At 38.3% G+C, this 12,713-nt stretch overlaps 2 protein-coding genes across 2 annotated transcripts; both read right to left on the minus strand.

The window, feature by feature from the left end:
• On the minus strand, positions 1-1,473 carry LOC131019005 (formin-like protein 5). The gene is made up of 2 exons (XM_057947692.1): positions 1,098-1,473; positions 1-773 (listed from the first exon to the last, which is right to left on the minus strand). Exons 1-2 carry the CDS (start codon positions 1,471-1,473, stop codon positions 1-3), a joined length of 1,149 nt encoding a protein of 382 aa, XP_057803675.1.
• Positions 1,474-10,200: 8,727 nt separating this feature from the next.
• On the minus strand, positions 10,201-12,320 carry LOC131019006 (rRNA biogenesis protein RRP5-like). Its single transcript, XM_057947693.1, has 4 exons — positions 12,240-12,320; positions 11,810-12,055; positions 11,556-11,706; positions 10,201-10,694 (listed from the first exon to the last, which is right to left on the minus strand). The coding sequence occupies exons 1-4, from the start codon at positions 12,318-12,320 to the stop codon at positions 10,372-10,374; spliced, it is 801 nt and encodes a 266-aa protein (XP_057803676.1). The 3' UTR covers positions 10,201-10,371.
• Between the last annotated feature and the right edge of the window lie 393 nt (positions 12,321-12,713).

Below are 12,713 nucleotides of genomic sequence, written 5' to 3' on the forward strand. Positions count from 1 at the left end.
TCAAACACAAGGGAAAGACATCACCGTGCACGCTGCCTTGTGGAGATGCCGGCAGAGAGCGGAGGGCGGCGGTTCTGGAGGGGGTCGCGGTGGCGGCGGTGTTTCAGGAGGAGAGATGCGAGTGGAGATGGAGGGCGGTAGTGGAGGCTGGCGGTGGTGATTTCCAGATGCAGACGAAAAGATATGATGGCTGGAACAGAGAGGTGTTGGATTGTGGAATTGGAGAGCAGCAGTGGGTGCAGGTTGGAGATGGAGGCTGGAGGTGTGTGGCTGCGGCGGCGGTTCTGGAGGGGGTCGCGGTGGCGGCGGTGTTTCAGGATGAGAGATGCGAGTGGAGATGGCTGGAGTGGGTTTTGGAGGAGGTGGAATTGAGAGAGAAACGATGGGGGAAATTTTGACTAGGTCAAATCCTACATCAATTTCCAGAATTTCAGTTGACTCCACCACACTTCGCAAAGTGTCCGATTTGACCCCAAATTCTCCAGAATCTTCAAAATGACACCCAAACCCTACCTCTTTCAAGTCTAGCTCCGATGGCTTCATAACAGATGGCAAAATCGGTTCTGTGCTGGTCAATTTGGGCATCCTGCTCGATAGGTGCCGAATTGGAATTTCGTCCGTGGAGTACAGCTGCATGATAATCTCTCGAATAGCGTCATTCTCCTCTGTTTTGGCATCCTCGTCATTTAGCGCACTGAAAATAACTTGCTCGAGCTCCTCTTCCCTGAAATTCTCAACAAAATCATCAACCAAATGATCAATCAAAGTTAGGGCTGGGAATCGGGTCGGGTTCGGGTACCCTACCCGAAAAAATCGGGTACCCGAACCCGAAAATACCCTAAATCCACTACCCGACCCCGACCCCGAATTTGAAATCGGGTACCCGAATACCCGACTCGGGTCCGAGTCGGGTATTCGGGTACCCGAAATTACCCGGTCAATTTTGGAGCTCGATTTTGGGGGAGGGGCTGAGAGGGATTTCGGGTGGGGGAGGGGCCGGCGGGAGTACTGAAATGGAAGAAATGGAAGAGAGGACTCCGATCTGGAGAGGTGGAGACGTCAGAGCGGCGGATCTGGGCGGAGATGGCAGATGAGACCTGGGCGCAGTGCGCGGATCGAGGAGGGGCTCGGCGCGGCGGAGAGTGGCACGGCCCGGTGGACGGGGCCGGTAGGGGCCTCAGGGCGGCGGATCTTGGCGCAGATCTTGCTGGGAACTGCGCGGGGGAGCGGCACGGCGTGTTTCTGTGTTGTCGGAGCTCGGAGCTTGGAGGCGCGCGGCCGCGCGGTGGCCGGTGGAGGCCTGGAGTGTTTCTGCGCTGTCGGAGCTCGGAGCTTCGAGGCGCGCGGAGGGACAGCCGCACAGGGGGGAGCCGTCAGCCGAGTGGAGGCGCGGGAGGGCGACGGTGGGCTGGCGCCGGCGCGCCTCTGGGTCGCTGGATGGTAGGTCGGAGGAGGGAGTGGGATGAGAGTCATGGGACTGTGGGAGGCGTGGGGGGGGGCGGCGGGAGTACTGAAATTAGGGTTGGGGGCCTGGGGCCGCTGGGCTGGATTCTCAAAGTCAAAGCTAGTAAGTAATTTATTCACCTACATAAAATTCGGGTATTTTCGGGTATACCCGAAACCCGATTTTTTTAACCCCTAAATACCCGAACCCGAGTTTTTCGGGTATAGGGTACCCGATACCCGATTTTTTCGGGTCGGGTAATCGAGTACCCTATACCCGATCCCGAAATTCCCAGCCCTAATCAAAGTCATGAAAATAGATTCAGAATCCTCTTCGATTTTTGTTTCTGCCTCTGAATCAGGATCCGTTTGGGCAAACAGATCCTCTTCCGCAGTAGAGGCACTGGGTTTAGCCATGAAAAACGGTTCCGTCCGGGCAGACAGAGCAATCTCCGAATCCAACAGACCTTGCAGCTTCCTCTCCTTTGCTTCTTTCCTCAACCTGGAGTTTTTTTTTTTTTTTTTTTTGTAAATCTTGCTCATAAACAACAAAAGAAAACAAATAAAAACAATGAAAATAAATCAATAGGAAGAAGAAAATAATTAACACCGTTCCCCGGCAACGGCGCCAATTTGGTGGACGTCGTTTTCCACCAAAATAATTCCTGCAAGAACTAGTATAGCAATAAGCAGGGTCGATCCCACAGAAAACGGGTAACAAATTCAAATCCCTAAAGACCTAGATTTTGGTGATGCCACCACGCCTTAAATTGGAGAAAATATTAATCAACTAAGAAAATAAATAAAATCAAATAAAATAACTCTTGAAACAAATCAATAAAAAGATAACTCGGCTCGAATAAATCCATATTAATTTAATGACTCTGATCATCGACGCAATGATTAATTAATCCCTATCAACCAACCAGTTATAGGATACCGTGAAACGCAACGGACGTACCCCAATTCCTACTTATTGTGTCGATAAACAGCTGGAGACGCCAGACCTGCTTATTTCCCTTATCAAAATATAACCTAGCTGGAGACGTCAGACCTAGATTTAATATTCTAATAGCATTAAGATGAAGAAACCCAGTTTAGATAAATTATCCTAGATACGCTAGTAATAATTAATCCACCAATTTATTCCTACTACGAACATGGTAGCTTTATCACTAATCAGCCATATTCCAACAATTACGGATTGGGGGAACCAATTGACTGTAATCCAATTTAACCTAAGTTGATCAGGCTTAAATTAAATCAGAACTATCTTTAAACACAAGGAACAAATCAAAATCAATAGGAATCAATTATAGGCTCAATTAGGTCTCACAGATTATTAAATCAATACTTCATTATTCTCGCCGAATTAAAGATTTAGCTATTCATAATTAAACTATAAACAATCAAATAAATTAAAGCAAATATAAAACAAAATAATAAAATTGCAATAAAATAAATCACCACTTGAAAACAAGAAAAACTCGGCTGTCCCAATTTCTTGATTCAGCTGCAAAGTCTCATAACTTCCAAAGCAAGAAAAGTACGTAATTTAATTAATTATCTAAACTAATTGAATTGTGGAAAACAAAGGAAAACTAATTAAAGCTTTGATCTCCAAGTGATGCAACATCTGGAATGCAAGAAAGAAAAAAAAAATAAAACCTAACTAACAACAAAAGTATTAAAAACGTGTAGTGCTTAAAAGGAGTAAAAACAAATCCTAACTTCTAACTCTCTCCTAAAGTGGCGGCTAATAGGGATTAAATAAGCTAAGGGATTTTCCACCCCTTAAATAGCCGACCCTAGCCCACAAAATTGGTAATGTTCGCCCCCTTTAAAAACTTAAAGCCTCAAAAAATAATTAAAACATGAATTTTGGGCCTAATTAAATCTAGAATAATTAATCCAAGCCCAATCTCAAAACTCTTCCAAAAATCCATGCTAATCTTCATCAATTCTCGACTTTCACCGACATCTTCCATCTTCATTCTCCATCCACGCAATTCCTGCGCAAAATGCCAACGAACTTGGGCAAAATCAAATAAAAACACACGATAATAAACATAAATGTAGACAACTAATTCACACACATCACACGCCATTCCTGTAAATGAAACGCTACGTTCAGTGTAAACATTAAAACCCTAGTTCCTAAATTAAAAGCATCGTCCATATCAGAAAAAAGAAAAGCAGTGTTCCTCTTCTTCCATTTTCCCTATTCTTCTTCTTCAATCTAAAAGATGTCTTCTTCTTCAATCTAAAAGATGTCTTCTTCTTCCTTCTCTTTTGGTTCCCCCTCTAATTTCATCGTTTGTATGTGTAAACAAGTAGTAAAATTTGAAACTCCAAATATGCGATTCTGTCACACCACCAACAATCAACTTATTTTCGACGAAGCACCGGCCAACAATCAGCCCCACCAATGGGCGAACCACCGGCGCCAACAATCGGACTTTGGTCTAGAGAGGAACCCTGCGACAGAGGTGGTGGAAAGTAAAGCAATCGTTTTTTTTCTAGCGCCAAAAGAAATCTTTGATTTTCTTTTGCCTGAAAAAAATGAAAAATTAAAAGAAATTAGGACTTTTTTATTATCATTTAATATTATATGTGTAATTTAAAATTCATATGTATTCCACGTCAATGTTACGTGTAAAATTAAATCCACGTCACTGCTATATCATTTTTCGGTCTCGAAAAAAAAAATCGTGGAGAAATTGAACAAATGTCAAAGTATTTGATAAAAAATAAAACATTTAAAGTTCGTGGGGAAAATGAATTTCGGGCAAAGTTTGTAACATTATATGCAATTAACCCAAAAATGTATAATTGTATTTTGAGTGGAAATTAAATCTCACATTTTTTTTGTAAATAGTGGGTGTGGAGGAACGTACAGATATGATAATAAGACCATAATTTTAAGGATGGAAGAAGTAAGTATACTAAAATTGACGAAATAAAAGAATTCAACTGGACCATCGGACTTTAGATAAGCAATTCGCGTAATATATTGGACTCGTCCCCAAAAGCATAATAAAATAAATAAATTGTTGTTAAGAGTTTTGAACACAAATTCACCATTCCAAAAGCCTCTTGTTAATAAGGGCGGTAATCTATTCGGTTACGGGTTAATCGAACCAAATTTTCAGTTAACCGTAATTGAAAATATCTGAAATCACTAACCGCTAACCGAACTAGTTAGCGATTCAATTAAACGATTAACCGAAATTAACATGTTTGAAAGTCAAATCTCGCAGGAAAGGGATTCTAATCGGTTAATAATGAAACATTAAATATGCGAAAAAAAATAAAACTAATATAAATATAGATGGGGAAATGCAAAAGTAGCCCATAAAATAAGTAGTAGATATAAAGCCATGATTATAAAACTATAACAAAAGTAGCCAATTTTGTGTTAAAAGACAATTTTATCCTTCATGGGTCCCACAAAGAATAAAACAACACATTCTAAAAAAAAGAAAAACTAAAATCTTAATTTGATAGTATTTTTTTAAAATTGGACCCACCAAATCTCTCTATCTCTCTATCGAATCGCACAGACTCTCTTCACCCTTCGCTCTGGCTTATTCATTTAACTAGCATTTGCACCCCGTGCACTGCACGGAAAACGTATTTATATTTATAATCTTTGTATGAAATGGATACCAATTCAATTATCATATTTATAAATATAATAAAAAATTAATTTTAAATAAATATATTCTAGTTGAATATTGAAAAAATAAAAAAGAAAAAATAAAGAAGAATTTCACAATAATAAAAATTGATATTTAAAGGGAAAAAAATAATTAAAAAAATAAATTAATTAAAAATATATTTATTCAGAAAAAAAAAAGATGAGAAAGGAGAGATATTTTTTTATTTTTAAATAAATATTTTTTTTTTTGCATTTTAAATAAAACTACATTTGCCCTCAGTTAATACATGGAAATATTTGATATTTTTAAAATTTTAAATTATTTATAAAATTATATAGATGATGTATGTAAAGAACCTAGAATTATATAAATAGTGTAATCGTGTAGAGAACCTGAATTTATAAAACTTTTGAATTTTGATAGTAATTATAGATTATTTTTTTAGTTTGAAATCACCCTTTAAATCTATTGATAATTTACCTATTTTTAATTTAATAATTTTTGTCTTATTGTACTACACTTAAATGGAAGCACGTAAATAGAATGTAAAAGAACTAATAGAAGTTGATGAACAATTTTGTGGCATAACTATATATGACATTAACGGTTAATTTTATAATTGTATTAATTTGAGTTCTATAATTTATTAATTAAAAGATATGTTGAATTAGTTCATGCGGTGAATTAGTGGGGTGTGAATGTGTAATTTATTTATAACCATTATATTTCATATATCTTCAAAATTGTCACTCAAATCAATTTTAAATTGATTTGAAATCAATTTGAAATTGAAAACTGCCTTTTTAATATAGTACTAGTATTTGCACCCCGTGCGATGCACGGGAAATATTTTTATATTTTTATATTTATATAAAGTTGATACCAACTCAATTATCATATTTATGAATATAAAAAAAAATTAACTTTAACTAAATATATTTGAGCTTACTATTAAAAAAATAATGAAAAATTCAAAAGAATAAAAATTGGTATGATGAAAAAGCCAAAAAAAAAAGTTCAATTGAAAATAAATTTTTTCAAAAATAAATTTATTTGAAAAAAGATGAGAAATGAGAGAGAATTTGTTAATTTTAATCTTTTAATAAATACAGCTTTTACATTTTAAATTGAATATTTACATAAAATAAATCAAATTAAAGCTCTTATCCTGATCTTTAATTTGGTATGCATATTAAATATTTTATAATTAGATTAATTGACAACTAAAAATAATATTTGTTAACTATATTATTTTAATCGAAGTAGTCTATAACAACAATATTATTAACTCAATGAGTATAATATTAAATTTAATAAGTACCGTAAAATTATAATTACATTATAAAGAAAAAAAATAGAATTACGATAACGTAACTCAATTCAAGATTTTTTTTATGTACAAACCAATTGTTGCATATTACAATAAGTGTTAATATATAAGAGTACCCACTTTCATATAGTAAAAATAAATTTTACCCACTCAAATAAAAACATAAAAAAATATCCACTTTTTATGTTAAATGACTAAATTACCCTTCTATATAAATGGCAAACCCTAATTTCCTTTCATTCTCTCATTTCTCTCTCTCTCTCTACCCGCTCTCTCCTCTCTCTCTCTACACACGCCCTGTCTCTCTCTCTCTCTTTCTCTCGATCTTTCTCTTCCAAGTGGCGCCGCCGCATGCTCTTCACCACATCGCTGCCTCAGCACGGTCACCGCCAACTCCGTCCTTCACCACGCCGCCGCCTCAGCGCCGATTTCTCTCTCTCGAATCCTCCAACAAGGCACGGAATTCCTCCTCCAGAAACACCATGGCGTGCTGCAGCGCCGCGCTCGTCTGATTCATCGACGGGTTCACGTTCGAATCCGCCGGGAACTCGCTCAACGCGTTCGTCAATTTGGAGATGCGCCGGACGGAGTGGATGAACAGCAAATCGTCCTCCGTCATCTTGCCGAATCTGGTGCAGGTGTCGCTGGATTTTTTGTATTTCTTCACTCTTGATTCGATGATTTTCGGCGTGAAAGGAGCCGGGCCTAATTTAGTTTCCTGATTTGGTTTTTGATTTAGTTTTTGATTTAGTTTTCTGATTAGGGGAAATCGTGCCCTAATTTGAGATGAACTTGGGGCTTTTTTAAATTTTTCTTATTTTGGGGATTTTCGATGTTTACAAGCGATGTATTTCGTTTCAAGAAAGGAAATGTAATAAATTTTCTGCATAAGCTTTGCTTTGATTGAATACTAAGTATATTGGATCACAGATTGAAGAAATTGATGAAAATCGCATAATTTTGTACAAATGTTCTTGAATTCACAACCAAGTTTATGAATTCACAACTGAATTATCGGCGTTGGTTGTGAATTCACAATTGAAATAGTGTTGATTGTGAATTTAAGTTTTATTGGTTGTGAATTCACAACTTAAAAAAATGTTGGTTGTGAATTCAAATTTTATCGGTTGTGAATTCACAACTTGAAATAGTGTGGGTTGTGAATTCACGCGAATTCACAACTAACACTATTTATAGTTGTGAATTCAAACTTTAAAACTTGAATTCACAACCAATACTTGTTATTTAGTTGTGAATTCACTGGTTGTGAATTCGTGGGTATTTGTAAAAATTTTATATGCAAGGGTAAAATGGTAAATGTGGGTATTTTTTTAAGTTTTTATATTAGTGGGTAAAATTTATTTTTACTATATAAAAGTGGCTATTTTCAAAATGGGTAAATATCATATTAAACCTTGAACTATTCTCGCTTTATCAAAAATACCCTGAAAGTTTTGAAATGCTCTCTAAACCCTCAAAGTATCAGGGTTTTATCAAATATATCCCGCATCTATTTTCCGGTCACCAGAAATATGACGTGGCTCGCCGGATGACACTGTGTAATTTAAATTCTATTTTTTTTTAATCCATGTCATTTTTTTTAATCCATGTCATCTACTAGTCTCTACCGTCTCTCTCTCTTTGTTCTTGTTCTTGGTAATATACTTCTTCCACAAACAACCACATACACACGCGATAAACACAACAACATACACACACACTTGCCGACACAAACTGGCGGCGGCGCCTCCTCACTCCCCCGTGAAGGTTGCCGCCTCTCCGGCCACCCACTACTCTCACCTCTCACCCTCTATCTATCTCCATCTTCCCTTTTTCACCCTACACGCGCACAGCCACCGCCTTCTCAAACGTCCGGCTGACAGCAGCGACTGGCCGCCGCTGTCGCCTCGCCCTCAATTCTCGGTGACTGCAGCAGGCGAGCCCACAATTTCAGTCGCCGCCGCTTGTATATCAAGCAGCAGCGCCGCCTGAAACCCTAGGCCCCAAATTGTGGCCACGATTTCCGGCGAGCAGCAGCGAACCCCCGCCGTCGTCTGCCCTGGTCTTCGAGGCAAAGAAGCCTCCGACGATGGCACCAAGACGGCAAGAAAGTGGCAGCCTCAGGCTTGTTGTCCGCCGGAAGAACACAGGGAGAGAGAGCAGAGCTGATGGGAAGTTGCAGAGATTGCGGCCTATACCACTGGAGAAGGAGGATGAGGATCGGCGATTTCCGCCTGAGTCGGCGGAGAGCTAGGGCTCGTTTAAGGTGGAACGTCGAGCACTACCCTGCCAATTTCAGGGCGGCTACGGCCTGTGATTTAAGGGGAAAGCTAGGGCTCGATTTGGTGCACCGCTGAATTATAAGAGATCTATAAAGAAGATGAAGATGGAGAGAGAAAGGAAGAGAGGGCGAGAGTCTGGCGAGAAGGGAGGGGGCGAAGAGCCACCGATGGGACGGAGGCGTCGGATCGCCGGATTTCCAAGAGGGAGGCGACGCTGATTTGAAGTGAGGAGACTTATTTCCTTGATTGGCCCGATTTTGACTAAAAAAAAAAGAATAAAAAAATGACATGTATTAAAAAAAATAGGTTTTAAATTACACTGTGGCATCCGGCGAGCCACGTCACATTTCTGGTGGCCGGAAAAGAGATGCGGGATATATTTGATAAAATCCTGATAGTTTGAGGGTTTAGAGAGCATTTCAAAAGTTTCAGGGTATTTTTGATAAAGCGGGTATAGTTTAAGGTTTAATATGATATTTACCCTTTCAAAATCCACTCTTACAATAATCGGTATATTTTGTATGTATCTAAAAGTAAAATAGTTATTATACCATATAATTATTTCAATTTTATAGTATTAAAAAAATTTGATATATAGTGAAGAATTTGAAATTTTAAAATAAATAAATGTAAACCATATTTAAAGTTTCATTTTTAATCTATATAAATATCAAATATGTTTATATAAATAATTAAAGTATTAGTTCGAAAACATTACCACAAATTAAATAAATTTAAATCATATAAGAAAGAGTGAATTTTTAAAATGGCCACTTTCATATTGTAAAGATAAAAAATGTCCACTAAAATAAAAAACATAAAAAATGTCCACTGTTACCAAAATACCCTTCACATTAAAAATTAAAAAAATGTCCACTTTACATCACCCCTTTAAAAAATCCCGCAATTCACAACCAGTGTGAATTCACAACCAAAATTTTTTGGTTGTGAATTCACACTGGTTGTGAATTGAGAATTCACAACCAGTCGAATTCACAACCAGAATTTTTTGTTTGTGAATTCACAACTAGTTGAATTCACAGCCAAAATTTAATTCACAACCAGTTGAATTCACAACAAAAATTTAATTCACAACTAGAATTTTTTGGTTGTGAATTCGAATTCACAACCAAAATTTAATTCACAACCAGATTTATGTTGGTTGTGAATTCACAATCAGTCGAATTCACAACTAGAATTTATTTTGGTTGTGAATTCAAGTAGTTGTGAATTTGAGTTTTTAAAGTTTGAATTCACAACTATAACTATAATTTATTTTGATTGTGAATTCGAGTTTTAGTTGTGAATTAATAGATCTGATTGTGAATTTAAGAATATTAAGTTGTGAATTCATAGATGTGGTTGTGAATTCAAAAACATGCTGTGAATTCATAAATTTGGTTGTGAATTTAAGAACATTAAAAAAAATAATTATACAGCTGAATCAAATTGTTGTACAACACCAAAATACAACAACTCAATCTACCATCAAAATACATCAATTCCTCTAAATCAACAATCAAAATACAATAAAATATTATCCGGATCAATTCAATCTACAATCAAAATACAACAAACTATTATTGACTTCGAAGCATTTGGACGTGAATTCATCCTTCACTTTGAGCTCGGATTTCTCTAGAAACTCCTTCAATCACACGGGATCTTCTTCCTCTCCTTCTTCTCTATTTTCCGTCGCCGCTGGAGATGAAGGGTGGCCGCCGCCGCCTTCAATTTCTAGGGAAGAGAAACTAGAAAATCCTGAAATAGCTTTGCCCACATAAAATCTCTTCTGGAAATCCGCAAGTTCACAAGGTTCGCACGAGGAGTCAAGAATATACAGCTGAGCCATAAACTCTCGAGAAACAGTCAGCCAGGCCCACTCAGGGTCGATCTTATACACAAAACCAGAAACACACTGTCCATAAGAATAGTTGATGTCTTCTGAAGATAATGATTTACTTGTTTCAGTATATCCTGTATACAGAATGCAATTTACTCAATTGAAAAAAATAATCAATCTCAGTACTCTCAATACTATTTATATTAATCTATCTGAGTTCTCTCAATAAGTATAGCAACTAGATCAAAGAGCCTTGGAGTAATATGGACAAAAACAAGTGATCTCAACTTTCCTGGAAAAAATAGCAATGAGATGGCAAAAAATGATAACAAATGGAGATAATCTGGCTGAGAATTCATGACAAATTAGATTTAGAAAAATAAGGGAACTAAGGGTAAAGATTGGGAATTTATTGACCACTAAGGAAAAGAAAAGACATTCAGATAGCCTGGTTATAACTTGGGCACAGAACTACCATAGATAAACATTTAATGACATTATTAGGAAGTTTTTCTGCCGGTTCCCTGTAATTTATGCATGGAATCAGAAGTCACTTGGATATAGGAACACGGCCTCCACAGAGGATCAGATTACAGAATCTAACATGGATTGATTACAGTAACAGAGATGAAATACAGCTCGAACTTGACAAATAATAGGTTGTCAGCTTAATGGATGGCATAGAAGGAAAGGCAGACATCAGAACTTGGAAGAAGATGTAGACCTGGACAGAGTGATGGTGTTTACCAATAAAAGAAAATAAAAAATGTAATATAATTTTAGGCATCATGAAGAAAACATTAATGCTCAGTAAATGGAAAGGCAAGTCTGCATATGAACAGCAAGTCAGACGTTCTGAAATGTAAAGGCACTCCCATAAAAAACAAAGACACTAGGCCTTGCAGCTTTGATGGATACTAGTAATTGTCATTCTCCTATTCTAACCATGCTAAATGTGAACATTAAATCAGATGAACAACTTTGATAATCCTTACCTTTAAGCAAGGATGGCTTGATTGATAATTCCCATCCATTATATCCCCTACTACTCGCTGTCTTATTACCCTTTGAAACAATCCTTGCAGTCAGTGACTGCCCAACTCTATAGTTACTAAAGGGACTATCAGCAGAATTATCATCAGTTGCCTGCCAGAATCCATAGAAAAAATCATGATTTCCGGACTTTCCAATAGAAAATCGCACATAAAGAGGACAAATCCTAGTCTTGACAACAATAAGGATTTCCAACCTCAGTTATATGTATTCTTCCGTTGAAACCAGAACCAAATTTTACTCGAAGTTCAAGAGGCTTTATTTCAGTAATCTGAAAATCAAAGACGAAATTCAAGTTAGTTGAAGAACAAAACCAAAGAAATCTGGGGGAGATCTGTCGAGAGATGAATCGTCCTCTCCACCGTCGCCGCCTCTCATCACTGCTACTACCATCACCACCGCACAGCCCCACAGAGATTCGACAAAACCCTAGCTCTGGTGGCTATTATAGCCACGGTGGCTCGCCGCCGCCCTGAAGAAGTAGTGAGGACAACGCCGCTTCAGATCTAGGGTTTTCGCAGCCAAGATCTGGTCGCCGGAGTCTAGTAAAGGGAAGGGCGACGACGGTGGCTCCTGGCTATAGAGTCGCCGGACCACGAAGAGAGGAAAAATAGGCGGTGGTTCGCTGTGCGGCGCTGCCGCTGTGCGTCGCGGTGGTGGTGGTTCGCTGTGCGTCGCGGTGGTGGTGGCTGGTTCGCCCGCTCCATACAGTACCTCCACAAATTATGGCGCATTTGGAAGCGGAGCTACCTCCTCTATGCCCCTCCGGCACCGGGAAATCCAGCTTCATCGTCGCCGTCGCCAATTTCCTCATCTGCGCCAACCTCAACGCCCTATTGCTGCAGAGCTCCTCCAAATCCCTCGTCGTCGTCGAGGATCTCGACCGCTACGTCTCCGAGAATCCGGCGCCTAAGGTTTCCACATCGGCTTTGCTCAATTTCATGGACGGATTGTCCAAATTCCAATTGTGCGATTTCAATTCATTCAAAAACCTAGCTAGCAATTATTTAGGGGTAAAAGAGCACAAATTATTCAAGCAAGTGGAGGAAATTTTCCAGAGCAGGAGAACGATGAGCCCGGCGGAGATCAGCGAGTTGATG

Source organism: Salvia miltiorrhiza, chromosome 3 (assembly GCF_028751815.1).
Source record: "Salvia miltiorrhiza cultivar Shanhuang (shh) chromosome 3, IMPLAD_Smil_shh, whole genome shotgun sequence".
NCBI classification, from domain to species: Eukaryota; Viridiplantae; Streptophyta; class Magnoliopsida; order Lamiales; family Lamiaceae; genus Salvia; species Salvia miltiorrhiza.

Excerpts from the sequence above, each read along its gene's own strand:
- LOC131019005 (XM_057947692.1), bottom strand. The coding sequence starts at position 1,473 with ATGACTCTCATCCCACTCCCTCCTCCGACCTACCATCCAGCGACCCAG. Across the intron at positions 774-1,097 it reads GATCCGCGCACTGCGCCCAG|CCCTAACTTTGATTGATCAT; the intron begins GTCTCATCTGCC and ends CCCGATTCCCAG.
- LOC131019006 (XM_057947693.1), bottom strand. The coding sequence starts at position 12,320 with ATGGAGCGGGCGAACCAGCCACCACCACCGCGACGCACAGCGAACCAC. Across the intron at positions 12,056-12,239 it reads CACAGCGGCAGCGCCGCACA|CCACCAGAGCTAGGGTTTTG; the intron begins GCGAACCACCGC and ends TGGCTATAATAG. Across the intron at positions 10,695-11,555 it reads CAAGCCATCCTTGCTTAAAG|GATATACTGAAACAAGTAAA; the intron begins GTAAGGATTATC and ends TTCTGTATACAG.